The following is a 27654-nucleotide window of genomic DNA, read 5'->3' as shown; positions in this document are numbered from 1 at the left end:
CCAGCCCTTAATCATTTTCTGTGTTTGATGTGATTGTAGTTATATTAGGCCCCATTCGGAGACATGCAAGCTGCCTTTGTTTTCTTGTTGAAACCAGCTGCTTCCACTTATGCTGCAAAGTCAGTGTCCAGGGGTGCAGACATGGCAAAAATGATCCCCGCTGTAGCATTCCATGGGCAGTACTGCCTGCTGAATGTGACCCATTCTAATAAATGGGGGTGCCCTGGAATCACCTTGCCACTGCATGCACGTAGTTGCGGCGCAGTAGTGCTGGGTTCAAAGTGTTAAAGCGAACACTGAAAAGGTGATATAATGCATCCTCACCACCTGTCAGATGCTCTCTGAAGAGTTATCGGAACACTGATCCTTCTTCAGAGAGCAACGCTAGTGTAAACAAGGCCTAACAGTTACATTTTCAGGACAAGCTTTCAACTTGTTTCCCTTCTTATAGGATACAATGTAACACATTTTGTATTGTCTGCTCATTATTGATTTATTTTGTTTTCACATGGAGGATTGTTGGCCACTGAAACACATTGGCTATTTTTTTATGCCCCATGCTGTCACATGTTGTCTACAATACACAAAAGTGGACTCCGAATGCCGCGTACACACGAACGTAATGTCCGACAGGAAAAGTCCGACTGAAGCTTTTCATCGTATATTCCAATTGTGTGTATGCCTCATCGGACTTTTTTTTTAGAAAATTCTGACGGACCTAGAAATAGAATATGTTCTAAATATTTCCGATGGAACCAATTCCTTTTGGGAAAACCGCTCTTCTGTATGCTGTTCTGACGGACCAAAAACGATGTATGCTCTGAAGCAAGTACGAGACGGAAGCTATTGGTTACTGGCTATTGAACTTCCTTTTTCTAGTCCCGTCGTACGTGTTGTACGTCACCGCGTTCTTGATGGTCGGACTTTGGTTTGACCGTGTGTAGGCAAGACAGCTTGAATGGAATTCCGTCGGAGTTCCGTCTGAGAAACCTTCGGAGTTTATTCCGACGGCAAAACCTGTCGTGTGTACAGGGCATTAAACAACCATCATGCGCTCTTTCAGTCGATTTAATTTGTTCTACTGTTGTGACAGGTTTCCTGTAATGACATAATACAAATGTGGTGGTAGGCCCCAATCATACTTGCGAACAGGGCGGTTTGTGATGACCTCAGCAGGGATTCTTGTCAATAGGTTCTGGCAGGAAGCCCCTTTGAAAGCAATGGGAGCCTAACAGCGCCTGCTGCTATTTGCATGTAATGGCTCATGCAGGGTTTACCTGCCAATGATCGGCCTTGGATGCAGACAATCCACAGGTAATCGCTGCATGACCGTGAATAGTTGCGGATGTTGTCATGCTCCCATTGCTTTCAATAGGACTTCTCACCCACACCTGTTTACATGGATCCCCACAGAGTTAAATGCAAACCACCTCATTCGCAGGTGTGATTCAGCCCTAAGGCTGGCCATGCATGGAGCAAATTTCTTTCCTGCAACCAGAGGTTGCAGGAAAGAAATTTGCTCGATTCCCCCATCAACACAGTCAGTGTTGATGAGGGAATCCCTCCTGCTATAGCAGCTGCTAGTGAATAATTGCAAGAGAACCCAGCAGGCTGGTTGTACCCAGACTGTCCATTAACGGTACATATCTATGGTCGGCCTTAGGCTATTCGTTGTATGAATCAGATTTTAGCTTCGAAGTAAGGTAAAACTCTTGTTTTAAGTTGCTTTGTTCTGTTGCACATCATTACAATTGCACCATGTATCACAGCTTACTTTGCTCTGAAAGACAATGCACCCAACTGATATTTGAGTTAGATTGGGCTAGATTAGTTAGTTGAGTAAATCCAACCTTTTGGTGACACAATCAGTGATAAATCAGCTTTGCCATCTCAACAGAAAGTCTTATGCCCTGTACACACGGTCGGACATTGATCGGACATTCCGACAATAAAATCCATGGATTTTTTCCAACGGATGTTGGCTCAAACTTGTCTTGCATACACACGATCAGACAAAGTTGTCGGAAAATCCGATCGTTCTGAATGCGGTGACATAAAACACGTACGTCGGGACTATAAACGGAGCAGTAGCCAATAGCTTTTGTTTCTTAATTTATTCTAAAAATGCGAGTGTGGCGCCGTCCCAAATCCTATTTTTAAGACCGGCTTCACAAATGAATTATAGGTGTAAAAAATTGTATATTAAATTCAAAGTGTCTTGTGCTATAATTCATCAAAAACAATATACTGATAAATAAATAAATAAATCAACTCCTCCAATAAATAAATAAATAAATAAATCAGCTCCTCTAATAAATTATAGATATCAAAGTGACTTGTGCCATAATCATTGAGAAAGTAAATAAACACAATAAAATAAAATATATCACACGTGACATGCAAAAATATCATAAACCATAATTTATGTGACCATTAAAATATTAATAAACAGTCCATATAAATTTGCTATTTAAAACTAGCTGTGATATGTGCCCAGTGCACTATAAGGTGAAAAACAACGTTCGCTGTGGAATTTCTTGGTGTGTCTCTTTAAGCAAGCAACAGGTGTATTCCAAGTGCTGGTGTCTCGCGTTGTGATTGTGCAGAGACTCACCAGCTTTTTATCCCCTTCAGGGGTAGCGTGCAGTCACAGCATGTGCCACTGTGCGGCAGTACTTGGCAAAACCAGGATCACGGTGATATCGTTAGGACATGAAGGAGAAAAGAAAGGGTTCCATAGTGTAAAACCGAAACGGACATGAAGGAGAAAAGAAAGGGTTCCATAGTGTAAAACCGAAACGGTCACATAAATTATGGTTTATGATATTTTTGCATGTCACGTGTGATATATTTTATTTTATTGTGTTTATTTACTTTCTCAATGATTATGGCACAAGTCACTTTGATATCTATAATTTATTAGAGGAGTTGATTTATTTATTTATTGGAGGAGTTGATTTATTTATTTATTTATCAGTATATTGTTTTTGATGAATTATAGCACAAGACACTTTGAATTTAATATACAATTTTTTACACCTATAATTCATTTGTGAAGCCGATCTTAAAAATAGGATTTGGGACGGCGCCACACTCACATCCTTTTTTCTTTCACAATTTTTCGCTTATTCCACTTTGGTGGAGTCAGCGTATGTGAGGGCAGCAGTCCATCATTTAATTTCCCATTTAGTTTCCCATCCAATTCCATTGCGCAGATTCCCCATTCCTTTTGTCATATATTCTGAGAATGCGTGGCACTTTCTGCTTTGGATTTGTGTATACACGATCGGAATTTCCGACAACAGATTTTGTTGTCGGAAAATTTTATAGCAAGCTCTCAAACTTTGTGTGTCGGAAATTCCTATGGAAAATGTGTGATGAAGCCTACACACGGTCGGAATTTCCGACAACAAGGTCCTATTACACATTTTCCATCGGAAAATCCTATCGTGTGTACAGGGCATTACTCTTCCTGCTACAGCATACCAAAAATCACTGTATTCTCCCTAATGTAGAAGACTACTGCATCACCCTATCATAAAAAAGAGTTTAAGCAGCCATAACTTAATATTAGGTACATAGAAGATTTCAGAACTCTCAATGTCTCCAGTGTCTCTGACCCTTGTAATGTGATCAGTGTGATTTATTGCACAGGAGATACTTCGGTGAGAAGATTGGATTGTACTTTGCATGGCTGGGCTGGTACACAGGGATGCTGATCCCTGCCGCACTTGTCGGGCTGTTTGTCTTCCTTTATGGATTATTTACCATGGACTCCAGCCAAGTAAGGTAAGGCCTGCCAGCACTTCCCACTGCAAGCTTAAAGCTACTCTGTGGGATGCTCTGCCATGAGAAATCGGAGTACAGAATAGAGTACAATGTCATGACTATGGTTTTAAATATGGCTTGTTACCTGCTATACCAATAACCCCACCCTTCCATCTAATGACCACACCACGCAGAATTGGATTAAATTGGCCATAGCAGCCATTTTATTAACCAAAATATAAATATACGATAATTAACATATCAATAACATATCAAAACATAACATCCGGTTTATTAAAAAAAGGAGCCCAAGGTCCCAATAGCCATAAAACCAAAACGGTACCTGCTAGTCACTTCTAAGGCCTCCAGTCCCAAAAACCACCGACTGAGAGACAACTCGCAGTTACCTATACACAACTGGGAGCCGTACCTCAGACGAGTCCCTACAACATATATGACCTAAAAGGACCTTGCACCCCGCCAATTGCCACAACCGGCTCCCCAGACACTCAAGTCCACAAAACACAAAATACCCACCAAATGTAGGGTCGGGAGGGTGGGAAGTTGTTCCACACTCTTCTTCCTTCAGACTGGAGACCACCCCCTTGTTCCGTCCCCTAATCACTTCCCCCCCAAAGCTCCACCCAGCCCCCATACAACTTTGAACAACACTAGGTAATACCCCTGAAAGGCCCCTTGCTATTAACTCCCTGTGTCCCAAGCCCCTTTAACTCCTGTCATGCCGGCCCTCTGTTTATTTCCTTGGGGTTCTACCCCAGGCCTCTCTATAATAGCTAAGAGACCAGGAAAGGATGGAAACAGAAATATCAGGATATTTATTTATGACTTAAGACATGTTAATAATGAAGTAAATTCCATGTACACAAAAATAAGTACTTTATGTACTTGCTTTTCTTTACCATTACCCTTACTTCGGAGAAGCTTTTCTCAACCTTTTTAACACTAAAGAATCCCTGGAATGACTTTCAAGTCTCAGAGAACCCCTGCCAGTAATGTATATTTTTGTCCTATTGTACTATACTTACAGCTCACGGTACATAATGTAAGTGTGATGGTCACTGGGAAGACTGCTACATTTGTGGTCATTGGGAAGAATTCCTCCTTACAACAGACTGTGCACAGAACGCCCCCTGAAAATGGAATTTCCTGCTTGTGTGATTGCTTCACTGATTTTCCCAGTCTGCACTAAGATACAAATCAGATTTTAGGCATCCCCTGCAACAAAAATGTAATTTTTGGTGAGCTAGTCCCAAACAGAAATCATTTCTAAAGGGATGCGGACCTTGCCAATTTCATCATTAGAGCCCTGTAGGTGCAGCAGCCAATTGATTCATTTAAAACCCCTCCCATACAGATTCATTCTGCCCATGGACACAGACAAACAAACAGCTATTCTTTCAGAATAATACAAGGTAGGAATCTGCAGCAAGGTTTGTTAAAATTCTTACAATGTACCTTGATCACCCGGAGGGGGAATGTTTTTTTCTCAACAAAAGTGCAGTTACTCTTTAAGCATGCAAATCTATTGGACTAATATATATCTGTCAATGAACTGCTACAGTCCAGATGAGGTCCTGTAGGCCAACTTGAATGGATTTTGTGTTTTTTACTATTATGGTTATCGCTTATACAAGAAAAGCATTTATCTTTGTAATATGAACTATTATGGAATGTGGAAAATCTACATAGTTACAGAAAGTTACAAACAATGGCTGTTTGGGTTTTGTTATAGCTGATATCATCTTTGTTTGCTCTTGCATTTATATTAGGTGCCTCGTATGGGCGGACATGGACTAAACATACATGAAGGCATATTAGTGCTAATATGAGAGCCAATATACACATTGTCCAGTTTGAATTTAGAATCATTTAGGAAAATTTGGTTGGTCAGCTTCAGTGGACATTTTAAACTACAGTAAAACCTTGGATTGCGAGCATAATTCATTCCAGAAACATGCTTGTAATCCAAAGCACTTCTATATCAAAGCAAATTTCCCCATAAGAAATAATGGAAACTCAAATGATTAGTTCCACAACCATTTATTCAGAAGTCCTTCAGTTTATAGTCCATATAAAAAGATTATAGCAATGTGATTGAGGTTGTGTAACCATAAAATGTCCATCCACAAATGGCAGCTTCCACAACGGGTTTCGAAACAAAATCCAGTATAAAAGAGAAGAGAGGCGCCTCTAAGTGTAGCAATATGGTTACATTTAATGAAGGTACAGTATTTAGCAACTCACATGATTGATGATTTAAAGAGGCACATCTAAGTATGCAACCATCCGGGGTAAAGCTGTCCACATAGACCATTCCTCCGCACCACCAGCTCTCACCGCTGTCGGTCTGCAATCATGACCGGAAAGACTACCCTGCAGTAGAGCGATCTGAAAGCGAGGCTTGAACCACTCGTGGAGCGCAGAGTGAAAGGGATGAGGTTGATGGCAGTGAGGAGGATGGTCCATGTAGACAGCCTTACCCCGGATACTTAGATGTGCCTCTTTTAATTATCAACCATGTGAGTTGCTAAATGTTGTACCTTCATTAAATGTAACCATATTGCTACACTTAGAGGAGCCTCTCTTCTCTTTTATACTCAGTTGTGACATGACGATACTTGTATAGCAAGACATTGCTTGTATATCAAGTCAAAATTTATTAAGACACTTTGTTGTTTTGCAAAACGCTCTTAAACCAAGTTTTTCTCAAACCAGGGTTTAGCTGTATTTGGTAGATCTGTGAATATGATAATTTTGTGTTTTTTGATCAAGTAGTCTTTTGATGTGATATTGTTGCACAATTAAAATTTTTGTAGAAGAATTCTAGGTATGGGTATTGTTACATTCATCCAGCTTGGACTGATGTAACTATGCATATACCATACCTGGCCGACCCCGGAAATCACTGTAGTAGGCACCACTATTATAGTGATCTCCACTGGCTATGAGGTCCCATTCTGAGATATCTTTGTATTTTGTTAATGATTGCAAAGCATCTCTGATCAGATGAGGTGGAGAGACGGGTCAGTGACATCATTACCTCCACCTCATCCAATCTGATAATCCTTTGCTTTCATTAAGAAAATGCAAAGCATTCTCTAAATGACATCTGTACTGAGAAGCCAACCTGTGTTCAGTAGGCAGCAGGGCCTTCGCTTGGCATGGAACCCAGAAGTAAGTGGAGATTAATGGAGTATTGGTGCCTACTACAGTGGTTTCCAGCTTCTAGATGGATTGGTCGGGTAAGGTATATGCATAGTTACATTGTAACTATGTAAAAATATATCAAGTCTGGAATTCTTCTTTAATGATTTTATTATGGGGCCCCATTACACAGTGTGGTGGCCCTGATATCTTATGTACGCATATACATGAGTTAAAAACCTAATGAATCCTCTCTAATATGAACATATGCAGTTAGCTGCAGAGGGAACGTTCATATTTGTTTGCCATTGGTGCTAATGACGTAGCCAGTGTCCTGACATAAACTGGATACCTGATTTTGGCATTTAGGCCTCTTGCGCAATGCATATGGGTGTATACATTTATGTCCCAGATATGCTGGATTTTTTTCTGCCAGAACATGGCAAAATAAAAAGGCTGCTAAAATTGTGTCTATGTACATGCATTTACGCTCATATGGCATTGAGCATAAATGCATTCTACAGGCCAGAATATTAATTTATTCTGTCCATTGGAATACATTTGTGAGCATGTACACATGTAAGCCATGCTCATAAGTGCTGCACTTTTATTTCTTTATGCCTCTAAGTGTTGCTTTTAAAATACTGATCTAAACACCTGTGGTGCATGGCCACATAAGCTAACATAGAATTGTGTTTAGAGGCGTAAAAAAAAAAAAAAAACAGACACCTCTAACGGCGACATGTTTTCTGCCCCATGTGTATGAGACCTTACATGCATGAGCTCATAATTAACTCATAGTCAGTAAAAATCATTTTACTTTGAGAAATTTACTGCTTATGTATTTGTGTTTCTCTGTAAGTAAAGAGATCTGCGAGGCAAATGAGACCATCATGTGTCCTATGTGTGAGAAGAACTGCACCTTACAGAGATTGAACGAGAGCTGCATTTATGCCAAGGTACGATCTGTCTCCGTATGAGTATACTTTTTTTTTTTTTTAACCACGGTAGTGTGCAAATGCTAAATACCTAGGTGTACCAAAAAAGTGCATGTGAAAAAAACACACACACAAAAGTGCACTTAAGGGTATTTCTCTAGTCCACCTCCTAAAGAAGTAGGACTTTACCCTGACCCATGGGGTGCTTCTGATATGTGCAAGGCTTAACATGGTTCACCTAGCCAAATGGCTTGGCAGATCCCTCTCCTCATGGTCAACTGAAGCCAACCACTGAGTACTAAGTGAGGAGCTGTCCTGAAGAGGGACCCCCCCCCAGTTCAGGGGAGGTAGGAATGTGGCCACACATTCTCACCCTAGAGTTCAGGGTAGGCTTGAGGACCCACACCCTTCATCCAAGTGAGAAAAAAAAAACAGACAAAAGCACAAAATGATAAAAAAAATGAGGGAAAAATACATTAAATAAATAGTGCCAATGCATGTGCATTGGCTAGGCTTGGTGGCCTGATAGCAAGAGTTGCCCCAGATATAGCCAAAGGTCCTAGCCCAAAAAGGCGCTGTGCAGAAAAAGCATTAGATGTTGTGGCCTTGTGCTCATTCTCAGGGCAAGTTTTACAGGCCCATGTGATACTAAGAGCACCCGTGGGGCGACCAACTCCCAGGGGGCACTGACACCATGGGCTCTCTGCCTTCCCACCCCATGGCCAACCCATTCAAATCAGGAGGCACTAGGCCCCTCCAGTCTTCCTGGGGGAATTACTCCCATGCCCTGGTTTCTGTTCCAGCTGTTCCAACCTTCAGAGCTTCTATCATACCAGCAGAGATACTGTACAGCCAAAAGGCCATAATAGCGGCTTGGCACTCCCACTGGACATTGATAAGAACAGATACTAAATGTGACAAACATCTGTTATGACATGTCCACTTGTATATTGTATTATAATTTAGCCTAAAAAAGCAGCAATATGGGAGAAATATTACACAATTTTCACCCACCATTTTGTATAGCCATGTCTGCATGATATCATTAATGAGTAGGAAGTGCTTGAATGTCTTGTTGGAACAAGAACATAAAAAGACAGTTTTACTGAATGTACAGAAAGATTTTCAAACACAGAACAATGGAGATTATTGGTAAACTAGTAAGAAAGGTTTGCAGTTTGGCTCAAACACCATTGGCTGGTCATGGTTTCACTTACTTGAATATTGGAAATTTACATGGGGTGAGGTGAAGTGACCTGGGTGATAATTAAAAATGTTAAAAGAAAATATAACAAGAAATTTGTTTCCCTTGGCTTTTTCCAAGTTAAAGTCCTGTTCCTGCTCGCAATTTTGCGATGTTCATGCAATTTCACGTGTCACACAAAAGGCAGCCGATTCTCTTCAATGGGCTGCCCTATGCGCATTTGTTGACAAAAATAAGCTCCTACTCCTTATTGGGGACAAGCTTCACACAATTTTTAAAGGAGTGTTTTGTCGCGATTCTGTTGCACGATAATCACAGCAAAATCGCACCATGTTTGCGGTGCCATTTAAAATTAATGGCACCCGAACGCGTATCGCAAAGTTTGCAGGGATTGCCACATGATTTGGAATTGTGGGCAGAATCACGTCAATTCTGCCCACAATTCCAAATCGCCATGTGTGAATGGGGCCTTATGGTGAAGCGGTAGGGAGCATCCATGCTGTGTTATACTGTCATTGTTATTTGTTTTTGCTGACATTTCGGCAATAAGTCTCAATAAGTTTCAGTAAGGTAACAATTTTCTTATTTGTTTCCTCGTTTAAGAATTTCTGATCTAACTGATTCATATTTGCATTCAGTTATCTCTACAACATCCAGAACAATGATGGTACAGCTGGATAAATCCCGTTGAAGCCGTTCTAGTGAGCCCATTAGCTGCAGCGTAGGCGTCTGATTACAGCACCTTGCCCATCTTCCATCCCTCGTTACAAATTTATGATGACTACATGAGTTTGTAAAGATTATTAAATCTTAAAAGCTATTAAATGGATAATTAAGAATTGTGCTTTGTTAATAGACTTTCTGACATCATTTACCTAGCCCTGGAAACCAGGAAGCAACTGAGGAATTGTATATATGATATATTTTCCTATCTAAACTCTAATGCCGCATACACATGGTCGGAATTTCCGATAACAAATGTTCGATGGGAGCTTGTTGTTGGAAATTCCGACCGCGTGTAGGCTGAGTCTCAAATTTTCCGACAACAAAATCCGTTGTCGGAAATTCCAAGCGTGTGTACACAATTCCGATGCACAAAATTCCACGCATGCTCGGAATCAAGCAGAAGAGCTGCACTGGCTATTGAACTTCATTTTTCTCAGCTCGTCGTAAGTCTTGTACGTCACCACGTTCTTGACGTTCGGAATTTCCGACATTTGTGTGACCGTGTGTATGCAAGACAAGTTTGAGCCAACGGTATAAAAGTTTGAGCCAACATCCGTCGGAAAAAAATCCACGGTTTTGTTGTCAGAATGTCCGATCGTGTGTGCGAGGCTTAAGGCTAGCAGCATAAGGATTAAAAATAGCAGCATAAGGATTAAAAATAGTCAGGAGGGCGAAGTTCCACTTCCTCTGCAATGTGTAGAATAACCTTTTGTAATAAAGAAAAATAGAACCATCAAGATCTTCTTGTTTTGCCATCCACCCAGCTGTCATTTGTTGTATACCACTTCATGATTTCTCGCCCTACCCGATTATGTGAAAGAGTATGTACTTTGTATTTGATGCATGCTCTGCATACCTCAGTTAAAAGAGAAGTTTGGGAATTTAAAAAAAAACAAAGAGTTATACTCACCTAGGTGAATGCAGCGTTGATCCATGCTGCATCTGTCCACCACCGCCTCTAAGACCAAGAATTGAGCTATCAAACATCACTGATTGCTCTGTTCTCAGTCTTCAGTCTACAAAGAGCCATTGCCTGTCAGTTAGTGTGAACAATCTTTGAAGAAAACCTGTTATGCCGCGTACACATGACCGGACTTTCCGTCAGAGTAGACTATGACGATCTTTCCGATGGAGTTCCGCTGAAACGGACTTGCCTACACACGATCACACCAACGTCCGTTTGTTTAGAACGCGATGACATACGACGGGACTAGAAAAAGGAAGTTCAATAGCCAGTAGCCAGTAGCTGCCCTTGCGTTGTTTTTGGTCCGTCGGACTAGCATACAGACGAACGGTTTTCCCGATAGGAATTGAGTCTGTCGGAAAGATTTGAACATGTTCTATTTTTAGGTCCGTCAGAATTTTAGAAAGAAAAAGTTCGATGAAGCCCACACAGCCCATCGGAATGTCCGACGGAATGATTCCGATTGACCTTTTCTGCCGGAAACTCCGGTCGTGTGTACACAGCATTAGAGTCCGCAAAAGACTTGAGACTGGGGTGGAGGTTCACCTTCCAGCAGCACAACGACCCTAAGCCTCGGTTCACACCAGAGGCGGCACGACTTGCAGGTCGCCTCACCGAGGCGACCTGCACACGACTGCCCGGGCGACTTGCAAAACGACTTCTGTATAGAAGTCTATGCAAGTCGTCCCAAGTCGCCCCCAAAGTCGTACAGGAACCTTTTTCTAAGTCGGAGCGACTTGCGTCGCTCCCCTTAGAACGGTTCCATTGTACAGAACGGGAGGCGACTTGTCAGGCGACTAGGTCGCCTGACAAGTCATCCCTGTGTGAACCGAGCCTAAGCATACAGCAAGAGCTACAATGGAATAGTTTAGCTCAAAGCATATTCATGTGTTAGAATGGCCCAGTCAAAGTCCAGAATCTGTGGCAAGAATTGAAAAACGCTGTTCACAGACACTCTCCACCCAATCTGACAGAGCTTGAGCTATTTTACAAAAAAGAATGGGCAAAAATGTCACTCTCTAGATGTGCAAAGCTGGTAGAGACATCCCAAAAAGGGGGTTCTACAAAGTATTGTCTCAGGAGGGCTGAATACAAAAGCACGCCATACTTTTCACATACTTATTTGTTAAAAAATGTTGAAAACGATTTATCATTTTCCTTCTACTTCACAATTATGTGCCACTTTGTGTTGGTCTGTCACATAAAATCCCAATAAAAATGCATTTAGGTTTTTGGTTGTAACATGACAAAATGTGGAAAATTTCAAGGGGTATGAATACTTTTTTCAAAGCGCTGTATTTGTTACTTTTGTGGGAATGACGAGACATTCATAATGCAAATTCATTTACATAGAACCCTCTGTGTCCTGTTGTTGGAGGGTGAAATAATGGTTTTTACTTTGGTGATGAGTTGCATAGGAACATTTTAATGTGGAACTTCACTCTCCCAATCAACATTGATTATTTTTAATCCTCATGATGCTAGCATTAGTAAATAGATAGGAAGGTATATTATATTTACTTGTTTTAAGCTTTTTTTTTTTTTTTACATTTCTTCAGTTACTTCCTGGTTTCCTGCCTAGGCAAATTATGTCATACATTCCAGGAGTCTTCAGCAGGGGAGGAGAGGAGGAGGGGTTTTCTCAGCTAAGCACACTCTCCTGTATGCATACTTGAGCTAAGGGCTTACTCAAGATGGCCACGACCAGAAATCCTATGGGATGTTTTTCAAAAAGATTTCTCACCAAAATAAAACTTAGAGACATGGATGGATGTGGAAGTTTGCTTTGAATAATAAATATTAATTATATATAGTTTTTGGTTTGTGGAGCACAGATGCAGTGAAAATCTGCTTTAAGTGGGACTTTGGGCAAAATAAAAAAACAATACAATTCTTTTTTATGTAAGGTCCCCCGTTAAATAGGTTTATATCCAAAAACCTGTAACTAAAGCTTTGGCAGGACCCATGACAACTCCACCAACTCCTAGAAATTACCAGGAACATATCAAAAGGAGAGTTAAAGTAGAACTATAGGCAAAACTTTTTTTTATTTTTTATTTTATTTTGGAAGGAGTAATGGAGGGTTATAATCCCTGTACGTTTTGTTTTTTGCTCACTTTGTCCCAATTTCCCTTCACTTCCTGTCCCATAGCCAAAACAGGAAGTGAGAGGAAACCCATGCAAATTCAGGGAATCTCTTGGGGACTCCCAGGTCACCAGAACTAGTGTCCTCCATTGGAAGAATTCACCTCTATTACTTTTCTGGGAACAACCCAAAATGTGGGATTTTCTTTTACTTTCAATTTTGGTGATAATGGTAGACAGGTCAAATAGAGAGGGTGAATCTCCTTAATGGCGGAACAGGCAGCAATAAAAACCTGACAGATGTGCTAATCCCTCTTCACTTTATGCAAAACTAAAAAAAATGTCTTTAGTTATACTTTAAAGGTGGAAACCACATTACTAAAATGTGTTAGGGTTGACCTCAGAGTACCTGTTAAAAAATACACAAAAAGATAATCATTTGGGGTTTAAATGTCAGCACAAAAAATCCAACAACTGCCACAACACAACATCACATACATATTTGAAGATTTTACTAATACATGAACATGCAAAATTCACCATAAATATTTAAAATCCAAGGACATAAATCATAAATCTGTAATGTTCCATAGATATCTTTTATCATTGGATAGGGTATGGTATATAACAAGCGTTACTCGAATGGTAGGTGATAACTGGGTAGACATTGGAAACGCGTAGGCATTTAACATGTCATCCACCATCTGGGTAACACTAGTAATATACTGTAAATCCATAACTCATTGAAAAAAGATGGCTATGAAACATTATAGATTCAATATTTATGCTGCATTTTAAATATATAAGTTGACTTGCATGTACCGTATTTGACCTTTTGGATCTTTTCATGTATTATTAAAATATAAAAATACGTACAGTATCTAACAAAAGTAAGTACACACCTCACATTTTTGTAAATATTTCATTATATCTTTTTATGTGACAACACTGAAGAAATGACACTTTGCTAAAATGTAAAGTAGTGAGTGTACATCTTGTATAACAGTGTAAATTTGCTGTCCCCTTAAAATAACTCAACACACAGCCATTAATGTCTAAACCGCTGGCAACAAAAGTGAGTACACTCCAGAGTGAAAATGTCCAAATTGAGCCCAATTAGCCATTTTCCTGCCCCGGTGTCATGTGACTCATTAGTGTTACAAGGTCTCAGGTGTGAATGGGGAGCAGGTGTGTTAAATTTGGTGTTATCGCTCTCACTCTCTCATAATGGTCACTGGAAGTTCAACATGGCACCTCACTCTATGAGGATCTGAAAAAAATAATTGTTGCTCTACATAATGGCCTAGGCTATAAGAAGATTGTCAAGACCCTGAAACTGAGCTGCAGCATAGTGGCCAAGACCATACAGCGGTTTAACAGGACAGATTCCACTCAGAACAGGCCTCGCCATAGTGGACCAAAAAAGTTGAGTGCACGTGCTCAGCATCATAGCCAGTGGTTGTCTTTGGGAAATAGATGTATGAGCGCTTCCAGCATTGCTGCAGAGGTTGAAGGGGTGTGGGGTCAGCCTGTCAGTGCTCAGACCATAGGCCGTACACTGCATCAAATTGGTCTGTTTGGCTGTCGTCCCAGAAGGAAGCCTCTTCTAAAGATGATGCACAAGAAAGCCCGCAAACAGTTTGCTGAAGACAAGCAGACTAAGAACATGTGGTCTGATGAGACCAAGATAAACTATTTTGGTTTAGATGGTGTCAAGCGTGTGTGGCGGCAACCAGGTGAGGAGTACAAAGACAAGAGTGTCTTGCCTACAGTCAAGCATGGTGGTGGGAGTGTCATGGTCTGGGGCTGCATGAGTGCTGCCGGCACTGGGGTTCATTGAGGGAACCCTGGGAGCCCTGGAGACTGGGCTGCAGGGCAGTATTCCAACATAATGACCCCAAACACACCTCCAAGATGACCACTGCCTTGCTAAAAAAGCTGAGGGTAAAATGATGGACTGGCCAAGCATGTCTCCAGACCTAAACCCTATTGAGCATCTGTGGGGCATCCTCAAATGGAAGGTGGAGGAGTGCAAAGTCTCTAACATCCACCAGCTCCGTGATGTCGTCATGGAGGAGTGGAATAGCACTCCAGTGGCAACCTGTGAAGCTCTGTTGAACTCCATGTCCAAGAGGGTTAAGGCAGTGCTGGAAAATAATGGTGGCCACACAAAATATTGACACTTTGGGCCCAATTTGGACATTTCCACTTAGGGGTGTACTCACTTTTGTTGCCAGTGGTTTAGACATTAATGGCTGTGTGTTGAGTTATTTTGAGGGGACAACAGATTTACACTGTTATACAAGCTGTACACTCACCACTTTATATTGTAGCAAAGCATCATTTGTTCAGTGTTGTCACATGAAAAGAGATAATAAAATATTAACAAAAATGTGAGAGGTGTACTCACTTTTGTGAGATACTGTATATGACAAAGTGCTGTGGTTGTTGGCAGTTTGTGCTGACATTTAAATCCCCCCAAAAAATCTCTTTTGAGTATTTTGTCCTAACAAAAGCAGTTGAACACATTTGATTCAGAAGCTACAACTTGTTTTATGTCATAATGAAAATAGAAATATTGAAGTTGGCAACGATGACCCACTTTACCAACATCTATGCATCTTCTCCACTGAACAATAAAATGTAACCTTTAATATTTTTTATTAGGGATGGGTTTTTGCACACATTTTTGAAGGGCAGTGTGAGCTTTAAATAAGGAAAAATGAAGAAATAGGACAACAGTGTAACAAGAAGTGAGATCTATAGGAACCACAGAAACATCAAATATAGAAGAAGGAAAGTAGAGAAAGAGGATATACAGTGCATCCGGAATGTATTCACAGAGCTTCACTTTTTCCACATTTTGTTATGTTACAGCCTTATTTCAAAATGAATTAAATTCATTATTTTACTAAAAATTCTACAAACCATACCACATAATGACAACGTGAAAGAAGTTTGTTTGAAATCTTTGCAAATTTATTAAAAATAAAAAAACTAAAAAATCACATGTACATAAGTATTCAAAGCCTTTGCCATGAGACTCAAAAATGAGCTCAGGTGCATCCCTTTTCCACTGATCATCCTTGGGATGTTTCTACAACTTGATTGGGTCCACCTGTGGTCAATTAGGTTGATTGGACATAATTTGGACAGGCACACACCTGTCAATATAAGGTCCCACAGTTAACAGTGCATGTCAGAGCACAAACCAAGCCATCAAGTCCAAGAAAATGTCTGTAGACCTCCGAGACAGGATTGTATTGAGGCACAGATCTGAGGAAGGGTACAAAAAAATGTCTGCAGCATTGGAGGTCCCAATGAGCACAGTGGCCTCCATCATCTGTAAGCGAAAAGAAAAGAAGTTTGGAACAACCAGGACTCTTCCTAGAGCGGGCCACCAGGCCAAACTGAGCAATCGGGGGAGAAGGGCCTTAGTCAGGGAGGTGACTAAGAACCCGATGGTCATTCTGACAGAGCTCCAGTGTTTCTCTGTGAAGAGAGGAGAACCTTCCAGAAGAAAAACCATCTCTGCAACACTCCACCGATCAGGCCTGTATGATAAAGTGGCCAGACGGAAGCCACTCCTCAGTAAAAGGCACATGACAGCCCACCTGGAGTTTGTAAAAAGGCACCTGAAGGACTCTCAGACCATGATAAACAAAACTCTCTGGTCTTAAGAAACAAAGATTGAACTCTTTGGCCTAAGTGTCCTGTCTGGAGGAAACCAGACACTGCTCATCACCTGATCAATACTATCCCTACAGTGAAGCATGGTGGTGGCAGCATCATGCTGTGGGGATGTTTTTCAGGGGCAGGAACTGGGAGACTAGTCAGGATCGAGGGAAAGATGAATGCAGCAATGTACAGAGACATCCTTGATGAAAACCTGCTCAAAGCGCTCTGGACCTCAGACTGGGGTGAACAGAACAACGACCCTAAGCACACAGCCAAGATAACAAAGGAGTGGCTTTGGGACAACTCTGTGAATGTCCTTGAGTGGCCCAGCCAGAGCTCAGACTTGAACCCAAATGAACATCTCTGGAGGCATCTGAAAATGGCTGTGCACCGACGCTCCCCATCCAACCTGATGGAGCTTGAGAGGTCATGCAAAGAAGAATGGGAGAAACTGCTCAAAAATAGGTGTGTCAAGCTTGTAACATCATACTCAAAAAGACTTGAGGCTGTAATTGGCGCCAAAGGTGCTTCACCAATGTATTGAGCAAAGGCTGTGAATACTTATGTACATGGGATTTTTTTTTGGATTTTTATTTTTAATAGATTTGCAAAGATTTCAAACTAAATTCTTTCACGTTATCATTATGGGGTATTGTTTGTAGAATTTTGAGTAAAATAATGAATTTAATCAATTTTGGAATAAGGCTGTAACATAACAAAATGTGGAAAAAGTGATGAGCTGTGAATACTTTCCAGATGCACTGTACAAGGAGCTACAAAAGATATTGGAATAATAATATTGTATATGAGAAAAACTGTCTACTTTGTATAGCAAAAAGGGAGAACTGATCCCTTCAAGGAAACAAATAGCATTGAAACAAGTGAACATATCAATTGAGGTGAGACCCTAGAATACCAGCTTTAACCACTTCAAAGCCAAGTTCTGACATTTCTCACAAATTACTTTGAACCCCTAAACATTATATATTTGATTATTATTAAGGCTCCATTCACACCTGAGTGTAGCGCAGCGACATTGCGATTTTTGCTCAACATTTGTGGCAAAATCACACCGAGTATGGGATGCCATTAAGAAATAATGGCAACGCAAACACATCCACGTTTTGCCGCAATTCTGGAATCATGGGCTTAATCATAGCAATTCCACCTGTGATTCAAAGCACCTAGGTGTGAACGGAGCCTAAATGCTCCTCTTCAAAAACTCCTCTAAACGCTTATGTGCATTGCCACATGGGCTACCATAGAAGCGCTTTTACAAAATGAAAACAAAAAAAAAAAACAAAAAAAAAACGCTGAATGCCTGTATAGGTGATGTTTTTTTAAGCTTTGTGTACATGAGGCCTTATTGTGAACTTACATTGGTCCAGCTTGTCACAATGTATTTATCCATATCTTATATCTGGAGTGCCACTGGGTATGTTGAAATCCAGCACTACATACAAGTCTTGAGCGGCTTCCCCTCTGTACACTGAACACAGGGGGTTGCTCGCTCGGCACTGCTGCAATTCAGAGGTCAAGGTCAGCCCTGGCCAGGCGTTTTCTGATTGGACAAGGGTAGATTGTGATATCATTTGCCCCTCTTATCCATCTTGTCCAATCAGAGAACATGTTGTATTCATTGAAAAAATGCAAGGGGGTTGATCTACTAAATTCTGGTGCAGCTGTGCATAGAAACCAATCAGCTTCTATTTTTTAAGCCTCGTACACAGGATTACGGGAAATCTGTGATGACAGGCTGTTGGCGGAAAATCTGACCATGTGTATGCTCCATCAAACAATTGTTGTCGGATTTTCCGCTGACAAATGTTGGATAGCAGGTTTTAAAATTTTCCGCGGACAAATGTCTGTTGTCGGATTTTCCGATCGTGCGTACACAAGTCCATCGGACAAAAGTACAAAGTACAAATACGCATGCTCGGAAGCAAGGACGAGCCAGAAGCAGTTGGTCTAACATTTGTGACGTGGCAGATTATGAAATCTCGAAATGCAGCGCACAATTCTCTTCTTCTTTAGCCACTTGCCGACTGCCGCACGACGATGTACGTCGACAGAATGGCACGGGCAGGCAAAAGGACTTACAGGTACGTCCTTACCTTCCCACGGGCGGGGGGTCCGATTCTCGTCAGGAGCGATGAGAGGTGAGGGGGAGGTCACTCATTCGTGGCTCCCCCCCCCCCACGATCGCTCCTGGCGAATGACAGGCTTCCTCGGCTTCTGCATAGTAAACAGAAGCGGAGGAAGTGATGTCATCTCTCCTCGGCTCGGTATTTTCCGTTCCGGCATCGAGGAGAGAAGACATCGCTATGTGTGCACAAACACTACACACACAGTAGAACATGCCAGGCATACTGTACACCCCCCTTTACCCCCCCGTCACACTGACACCAAGCAGTTTTTTTTTTTTCTGATTACTGCATTGGTGTCAGATTGTGACAGTTAGTGTGGTAGGGCAGTTAGTGTTAGCCCCCTTTAGGTCTAGGGTACCCCCTAATCCCCCCTAATAAAGTTTTAACCCCTTGATCACCCCCCATCGCCAGTGTCACTAAGCGATCATTTTTCTGATCGCTGTATTAGTGTCACTGGTGACGCTAGTTAGGGAGGTTAATATTTAGGTTCGCCATCAGTGTTTTATAGCGTCAGGGACCCCCATATACTATCTAATAAAGGTTTTAACCCCTTGATTGCCCCCTAGTTAACCCTTTCACCACTGATCACCGTATAACTGTTACGGGTGACGCTGGTTAGTTGGTTTATTTTTCATAGTGTCAGGGCACCCGCCGTTTATTACCGAATAAAGGTTTAGCCCCCTGATTGCCCGGCGGTGATATAACTTAGGTTTTAGGGTCAGATAAGGTCTGCGTCGCCCCAGGCAGCGTCAGGTTAGCGCCAGTACCGCTAACACCCACGCACGCAGCATACGCCTCCCTTAGTGGTATAGTATCTGAACGGATCAATATCTGATCCGATCAGATCTATACTAGCGTCCCCAGCAGTTTAGGGTTCCCAAAAACGCAGTGTTAGCGGGATCAGCCCAGATACCTGCTAGCACCTGCGTTTTGCCCCTCCGCCCGGCCCAGCCCAGCCCACCCAAGTGCAATATTGATTGATCACTGTCACTTACAAAACACTAAACACATAACTGCAGCGTTCGCAGAGTCAGGCCTGATCCCTGCGATCGCTAACAGTTTTTTTGGTAGCGTTTTGGTGAACTGGCACCAGCGGCCTAGTACACCCCGGTCGTAGTCAAACCAGCATTGCAGTAATACTTGGTGACGTGGCGAGTCCCATAAGTGCAGTTAAAGCTGGTGAGGTGGCAAGCACAAGTAGTGTCCCGCTGCCACCAAGAAGAAGACAAACACAGGCTCGTCGTGCCCATAGTGCCCTTCCTGCTGCATTCGCCAATCCTAATTGGGAACCCACCACTTCTGCAGCGCCCGTACTTCCCCCATTCACATCCCCAACCAAATGCAGTCGGCTGCATGAGAGGCATTTTCTTTATGTCCTCCCGAGTACCCCTACCCAACGAACCCCCCCAAAAAAGATGTCGTGTCTGCAGCAAGCGCGGATATAGGCATGACACCCGCTATTATTGTCCCTCCTGTCCTGACAATCCTGGTCTTTGCATTGGTGAATGTTTTGAACGCTACCATACACTAGTTGAGTATTAGCGTAGGGTACAGCATTGCACAGACTAGGACACACTTTCACAGGGTCTCCCAAGATGCCATCGCATTTTGAGAAACCCGAACCTGGAACCGGTTACAGTTACAAAAGTTACAGTTACAAAAAAACGCGTAAAAAGAAAAAAAAACCCACAAAAAAATATAGGTATGCAATTTTTTATACTTTACCGTTTACTGTGTTTTATTGTTAACCATTTTTTTGTCTTCAGGTATGCCATTCAGCTGCAGCGCGGATTTATTTATCTTGACAGCAGCAGCATTTGCTCCCATGATATATAAAGCGGAGGTGACTCCAGCGGAGGTGATATATGCTGAAGCGTGGGGGCAGCAGGGGTGGAGGAGCGGTTTGCTCCTACCTTTTGCGGGAGGATGCCCCCATGCTTCGGCATATATAAACGGTGCATGTATGCCCATCATTAGAAGTGGGTGGATGAAGGGAGGTATTCTAATGGTGGGCATACCCACCGATCAATCTCTTTTTTTCATGCAGCCCACAGGCTGCATGAAAAAAAAAAGATTACAATATATGCCCAACAAGGACCAGCAACGTACTGGTATGTTGCTGGACTTTGAGTGGTTATACCAGAATGATGCCTGCAGGTTTAGGTATCATCTTGGTATCATTCTTTTCAGCCAGCAGTCGGCTTTCATGTAAAAGCTATCCTAGCAGCTAATTAGCCTCTAGACTGCTTTTACAAGCAGTGTGAGGGAATGCCCCCCCACCGTCTTCCATGTTTTTCTCTGGCTCTCCTGTCCCAACAGGGAACCTGAGAATGAAGCCGGTGATTCAGCCAGCTGACCATAGAGCTTATCAGAGACCAGAGTGGCTCCAAACATCTCTATGGCCTAAGAAACCGGAAGCTACGAGCATTTCATGACTTAGATTTTGCCGGATGTAAACAGCGCCATTGGGAAATTGGGAAAGCATTTTATCACAACGATCTTGGTGTGGTCAGATGCTTTGAGGGCAGAAGAGAGATCTAGGGTCTAATAGACCCCAATTTTTTCAAAAAAGAGTACCTGTCACTACCTATTGCTATCATAGGGGATATTTACATTCCCTGAGATAACAATAAAAATGATTAAAAAAAAAATGAAAGGAACAGTTTAAAAATAAGACAAAAAAGCAAAAAAAAAAAAAAGCAAAAAAAAAAAAGCACCCCTGTCCCCCCCTGCTCTCGCGCAAAGGCGAACGCAAACGTCGGTCTGGCATCAAATGTAAACAGCAATTGCACTATGCATGTGAGGTATCACCACGAAGGTCAGATCGAGGGCAGTCATTTTAGCAGTAGACCTCCTCTGTAAATCTAAAGTGGTAACCTGTAAAGGCTTTTAAAGGCTTTTAAAAATGTATTTAGTTTGTCGCCACTACACGTTTGTGCGCAATTTTAAAGCATGTCATGTTTGGTGTCCATGTACTCGGCCTAAGATCATCTTTTTTATTTCATCAAACATTTGGGCAATATAGTGTGTTTTAGTGCATTAAAATGTAAAAAAGTGTGTTTTTTTCCCAAAAAATGCGTTTGAAAAATCGATGTGCAAATACTGTGTGAAAAAAAAATGAAACACCCACCATTTTATTCTGTAGGGCATTTGCTTTAAAAAAATATATAATGTTTGGGGGTTCACAGTAATTTTCTTGCAAAAAAAAAACATTTTTCATGTTAACAAAAAGTGTCAGAAAGGGCTTTGTCTTCAAGTGGTTAGAAGAGTGGGTAATGTGTGACATAAGTTTCTAAATGTGCATAAAATGCCAGGACAGTTCAAACCCCCCCAAATGACCCCATTTTGGAAAGTAGACACCCCAAGCTATTTGCTGAGGGGCATGTCAAGTCCATGGAATATTTTATATTGTGATACAAGTTGCGGGAAAGAGACAAATGTTTTTTTTTTTTTGCACAAAGTTGTCACTAAATGATATATTGCTCAAACATGCCATGGGAATATGTGACATTACACCCCAAAATACATTCTGTTGCTTCTCCTGAGTACGGGAATACCACATGTGTGAGACTTTTTGGGAGCCTAGCCGCGTACGAGGCCCCGAAAACCAATCACCGCCTTCAGGCTTTCTAAGGGCGTACATTTTTGATTTCATTCTTCACTGCCTATCACAGTTTCAGAGGCCATGGAATGCCCCGGTGGCACAAAACCCCCCCAAATGACCCTATTTTGGAAAGTAGACACCCAAAGCTATTTGCTGAGAGGTATAGTGAGTATTTTGCAGACCTCACTTTTTGTCACAAAGTTTTGAAAATTGAAAAAAAAAAAAAAAAATTTTTTTTCTTGTCTTTCTTCATTTTCAAAAACAAATGAGAGCTGCAAAATACTCACCATGCCTCTCAGCAAATAGCTTGGGATGTCTACTTTCCAAAATGGGGTCATTTGGGGGGGGGGGGGTTTGTGCCATCTGGGCATTCCATGGCCTCCGAAACTGTGATAGGCAGTGAAGAGTGAAATCAAAAATTTACGCCCTTAGAAATCCTGAAGGCGGTGATTGGTTTTCGGAGCCCCGTACGCGGCTAGGCTGCCAAAAAGTCCCACACATGTGGTATCCCCGTACTCAGGAGAAGCAGCTAAATGTATTTTGGGGTGCAATTCCACATATGCCCATGGCATGTGTGAGCAATATATCATTTAGTGACAACTTTGTGCAAAAAAAAAAAAAAAATTGTCACTTTCCCGCAACTTGTGTCAAAATATAAAATATTCCATGGACTCAACATGCCTCTCAGCAAATAGGTTGGGGTGTCTACTTTCCAAAATGGGGTCATTTGGGGGGGTTTGTGCCATCTGGGCATTTTATGGCCTTCAAAACAGTGATAGGTAGTGAGGAGTGAAATCAAAAATTTACGCCCTTAGAAATCCTGAAGGCGGTGATTGGTTTTCGGGGCCCCGTACACGGCTAGGCCTCCAAAAAGTCCCACACATGTGGTATCCCCATACTCAGGAAAAGCAGCTGAATGTATTTTGGGGTGCAATTCCACATATGCCCATGGCTTGTGTGAGCAATATATCATTTAGTGACAACTTTTTGTAAATTTTTATTTTTTTTTGTCACTATTCAATTACTTGGGACAAAAAAAATAATATTCAATGGGCTCAACATGCCTCTCAGCAATTTCCTTGGGGTGTCTACTTTCCAAAATGGGGTCATTTGGGGGGGGGGTTGTACTGCCCTGCCATTTTAGCACCTCAAGAAATGACATAGGCAGTCATAAATTAAAGGCTGTGTAAATTCCAGAAAATGTACCCTAGTTTGTAGGCGCTATAACTTTTGCGCAAACCAATAAATATACACTTATTGACATTTTTTTTACCAAAGACATGTGTCCGAATACATTTTGGCCTAAATGTATGACTAAAATTGAGTTTATTGGGGTTTTTTTATAACAAAAAGTAAAAAATATCTTTTTTTTTCAAAATTTTCGGTCTTTTTCCGTTTATAGCGCAAAAAATAAAAACGGCAGAGGTGATCAAATACCATCAAAAGAAAGCTCTATTTGTGGGAAGAAAAGGACGCAAATTTCATTTGGGTACAGCATTGCATGACCGCGCAATTAGCAGTTAAAGCGACGCAGTGCCAAATCGTAAAAATTGCTCTGGTCAGGAAGGGGGTAAATCCTTCCGGGGCTGAAGTGGTTAATGGGATAATAATGAAGCTGCTTTGCTGGTGATACTGATGGAGTTCTGCCAAACGTATTTTAAAAGGCTTTCATTTTCTAGTGATATCAAGAATATTATTATTATTACTATTTTTGGGGCAAGTTACCACAACACCATTATCCCGTAGTTTTTAAGATCAAAGATACAACTATGTTGGTGTTCCGTGTTAATTTTACATTGTATTTTATAAAATGTAACTCCCTACTCCCAAACTGTCATTTGAAGTAAAACACATAGCCAAGTATTATTCTCCACAATGTTTTATTGTGCATTAAAAAAAAGAAAACAAATAAAATTAGACGTGCTATCTGCCAATAGAACTTAACCAAAAAGTGCATTCTATGCATCCAAAAATATAGAAAAAATACCAAATAAAATCATTATTCAACCAAAAAAATAATGTCAAAGCAATAACTCCAAGGCCAATAATAAATAACATGTTATCTCCTCCGATTCCGCAACATGTCTGGTTGACGAACGGCCGTTCAGAAACGAACTGAAAAGCAGGAAATGAAAAGCGCAAAATAAAAAGCGCGAATCAACTCTCACCAAACTTCTACTAACACGAAATTAGCAGAAGGAGCCCAAAGGGTGGTGCTAAGGAATTGAAAAACCATGTACTACGTCACTACGTTTGTGATTGTTAGCCAACAATTGTGTGCCGTGTGTATGCAAGACAACTTTGAGCCAACACCCTTCGGACAAAAGTCCACGATTTTGTTGGCCAACAATTCGATCATGTGTACAAGGCTTTATTGACACAGCTTAATTGAACAAGCTGAATTTAGAAGCCGATTGGCCACCATGCAGAGCTGCACCTAATTTTACACTCTCCAGTTTTAGTAAATCAACACCAAGGCATTCTCTAAATGGTGGTGGTGCCAGACGAGTGCCCCCTTGTGGTCAATGTGCAGAGAGGAAGCTGCTCAAGCAGGGCCCAGAAGATTTCGGCTACTATCGATGTAATTGATTACAGTGATTGTCAGCTTCTCTTCAAATATAAGATATGTATAATTACATTGTGCCAAGCTGGACCAATGTAAGTTGGCAAGAAAGATAGATGCTGGAGCTCCACACTAAACACTGGTATAAAAAGCTGGATCCTTATTGAATTTTAATTTTTTTTTTTTACCTTGAACTAAACTGTATTAGAAAGAAGAAAAGTACAATGTGTGAAAAGGTGTCATATCTTCTAGAACAGATTACCACTGTGAAATGAAATTATAGATGTCAGGCGCTTTGTCACAGCTTTCAACTAAGAAATGTACAGTATATTTGGGTACTAAAAGTGAAGGGCATGCTACTAGGTGATGATGACATTCGACTTTTTCTTTATTCGCAGGTCACTCACTTATTTGACAATGGGGGCACGGTGTTCTTTGCTATATTTATGGCCATATGGGGTAAGTAAATATTCTGTGCTGCTTTTAGTTTTTAAATGGAATATTTGTGATTGAATAAGACAGCTGCGCCCTCTACTGTTCATCTCAGTCTGTAGAATATGGCACTGTTTGCTCTGTTATCTGTTTTCGGGTTTTCATCACTAAGGGCTCGTTCACACTTGCCTTGGTCTCTGAAGAGCAATTGGTGCTTGGGTCGCTCTTCAGAGAGCATTTGACAGGTGGTGAGGAGGCATTGTATCACCTCCTCCCCACCTGCTTTAACCCCTTAAATCCTGCACTAGTGTACTGCAACTGCGTGCGTTGCATACAGTTGTGGGGTGCTTGAAGACGGGTCCCATTCAGTTTGTCACCAGCCTGATGAAGGGCTCCTGCATGGCTCCGAAATGTTGCTATCTGCTGTAACGATGTGACCATTAATTAAAGCGTTGGACCCATTTTGGAGATCTTAGTGTGCAGGTGACATCACTCTCTCTGACTATTCACGATTCCAGTCGGTGGTCACTTCAGCACCCACTTATAATACAGACATCTCTACAGGAATGTGTGCGTTGGGAATAGTGCATTGGAATTCAATTAAATGGATCACGCTCGGTGGGTACTATGTAAGGTGGCCACCTTTTCTTCAAGTCAAACCCGAACACTTTAGCGGCGCACAGCAATATTTTTTTTTATAATATAAACTATACATATATTTTGCTATTAAATAACAATTCTAATCATATGAAGTTAATAACAAGAGTCCCCCCTTTACATCTGAATCCACAAAGTTTCCCTTTTACATCTAAATTCGCAGAGTTCCCTTTCACTGTAAGGGAGGACTCTGCAGACTCTGATGTAAGAGAGAACTCTGAGGGACTCTGACATAAGGGATGCTCTGGGAACCCTGATTTAAGGGGGAACACTGAGAACTCTGATGTATGGAGAAGACTCTGATGTAAGGGGGAACACTGTGGCCTCTGGTGTAAAGTGGAACTCTGATGTAAGGGGTGCTCTGAGAACCCTGAATTACCTTAGTGTACTCAGAGGCAGGAGAGAGAAGGGAGGGAGACTTCAGTCACAGACATGGATGGATGGTGAGCTCACTCGCCCCTTGGCAGTCAGCACCTCTCAACTAGATGCATCTGGAATCCATAGTCCGGTCTGAATAATGTGTCCGGGTTTCAGGCAGTGGTTGGGGGCAGTAAATGGGGAGTGGTTGGGGGCAGTAAAAATGCAGCTCACCCACTGGATTTTACTGCTCTTCAACTGCTAGTGTGAACCAGCCCTTAGGCTCGTTTACACTTATGTCACCCTCTGAAGAGCAATCTGTAGCACATCGCTCTTCAAAGGGTGTTTGGCAGGTGGTAAGGAGGCAGTATGTTGCCTCCCCACTGCCTGTTTTAACCCCTAAAAAACCCATGCCACAACCGCATGTAAGGTGGCTGTGGTGCAGCCCTATTCAATTGAATGGGATGCGTTTGGTGAGCGTTAGTACCCATTAAGCACGACAGCAGGGATTGTTTTTGCGTACCGTGATGCAAATCATCATGGCCATGGTATGTGGTCATCCCCATCTGCCGCTTTTGCAGCTTCGGAATGGCAACTGTAAATGAGGCCTAACAGGATGCAATAAAGTAAACCTTAAAGGTTTCCTTTAGATAAAGAGTAATGTGCAAAGTCTAATAATATTTTGCAATTATTCAGCCCTTATCCTCCATTGACATGATTGATCATAGCCGGAGAAAAAATAGAAGCTTGTTTGGTCACTTTTTTTGCATAATATGTCATAAGATGAATACAAACGGCTGTTATTGCTTAACTTTTTCTAATAGGAAGTTGCCTGGCTGTAATTCTGGCCTTAGTACTTTCTGAGTTACTGACCTAGATCAAGTAAGCAAATCAGGATAGTTAGAGTAGTTGTCAGTCTATAGAAAAAACAACCATACTAAAATAATAACAACATCTTTGGAAGTTCCAAAGGGATAAATCCAAAGGAAAAATGTGTCCTTCATTTAATCTCTCATCAGATTGTATAGCCAGAGATTAGCAAACCAATGCTATAACAATAAATGAATGACCATCCCAAAACAGTGTGTATTAATGACCACAAAGAAAGGAGGATTAACCTTCCGCTCCCACACACAATCCAATTCTCAGCTGGATCCAGACCAAAGCAGTAAAAGGGTGAGACAATGATGCAGCAAGACAGTAAAGGGTAAGCCCCGGTTCACACAGGGGCGGCACGACTTGCAGGTCGCCTCACCGAGGCGACCTGCACATGACTGCCACGGCGACTTGCAAAACGACTTCTGTGTAGAAGTCTATGCAAGTCGCCTCAAGTCGCCCCCAAAGTAGTACAGGAACCTTTTTCTAA

At 41.6% G+C, this 27654-nt stretch overlaps 1 protein-coding gene across 1 annotated transcript in view; it reads left to right on the top strand.

Moving 5' to 3' along the window:
* Positions 1-27654, top strand: part of ANO3 (anoctamin 3) — a 620027-nt gene that overhangs the window by 411051 nt on the left and 181322 nt on the right. The window contains exons 12-14 of the mRNA XM_073604550.1: positions 3655-3789; positions 7796-7892; positions 25241-25301. Of these exons, the coding sequence (XP_073460651.1) occupies positions 3655-3789; positions 7796-7892; positions 25241-25301 (293 nt within the window). The remainder of the gene's footprint in view (positions 1-3654; positions 3790-7795; positions 7893-25240; positions 25302-27654) is intronic.

Source organism: Aquarana catesbeiana, linkage group LG11 (genome assembly GCF_042186555.1).
Source record: "Aquarana catesbeiana isolate 2022-GZ linkage group LG11, ASM4218655v1, whole genome shotgun sequence".
Taxonomy (NCBI): Eukaryota; Metazoa; Chordata; class Amphibia; order Anura; family Ranidae; genus Aquarana; species Aquarana catesbeiana.
Note: the sequence above shows the minus strand (reverse complement) of the source record. Positions and strands in the feature narration are given on the sequence as shown.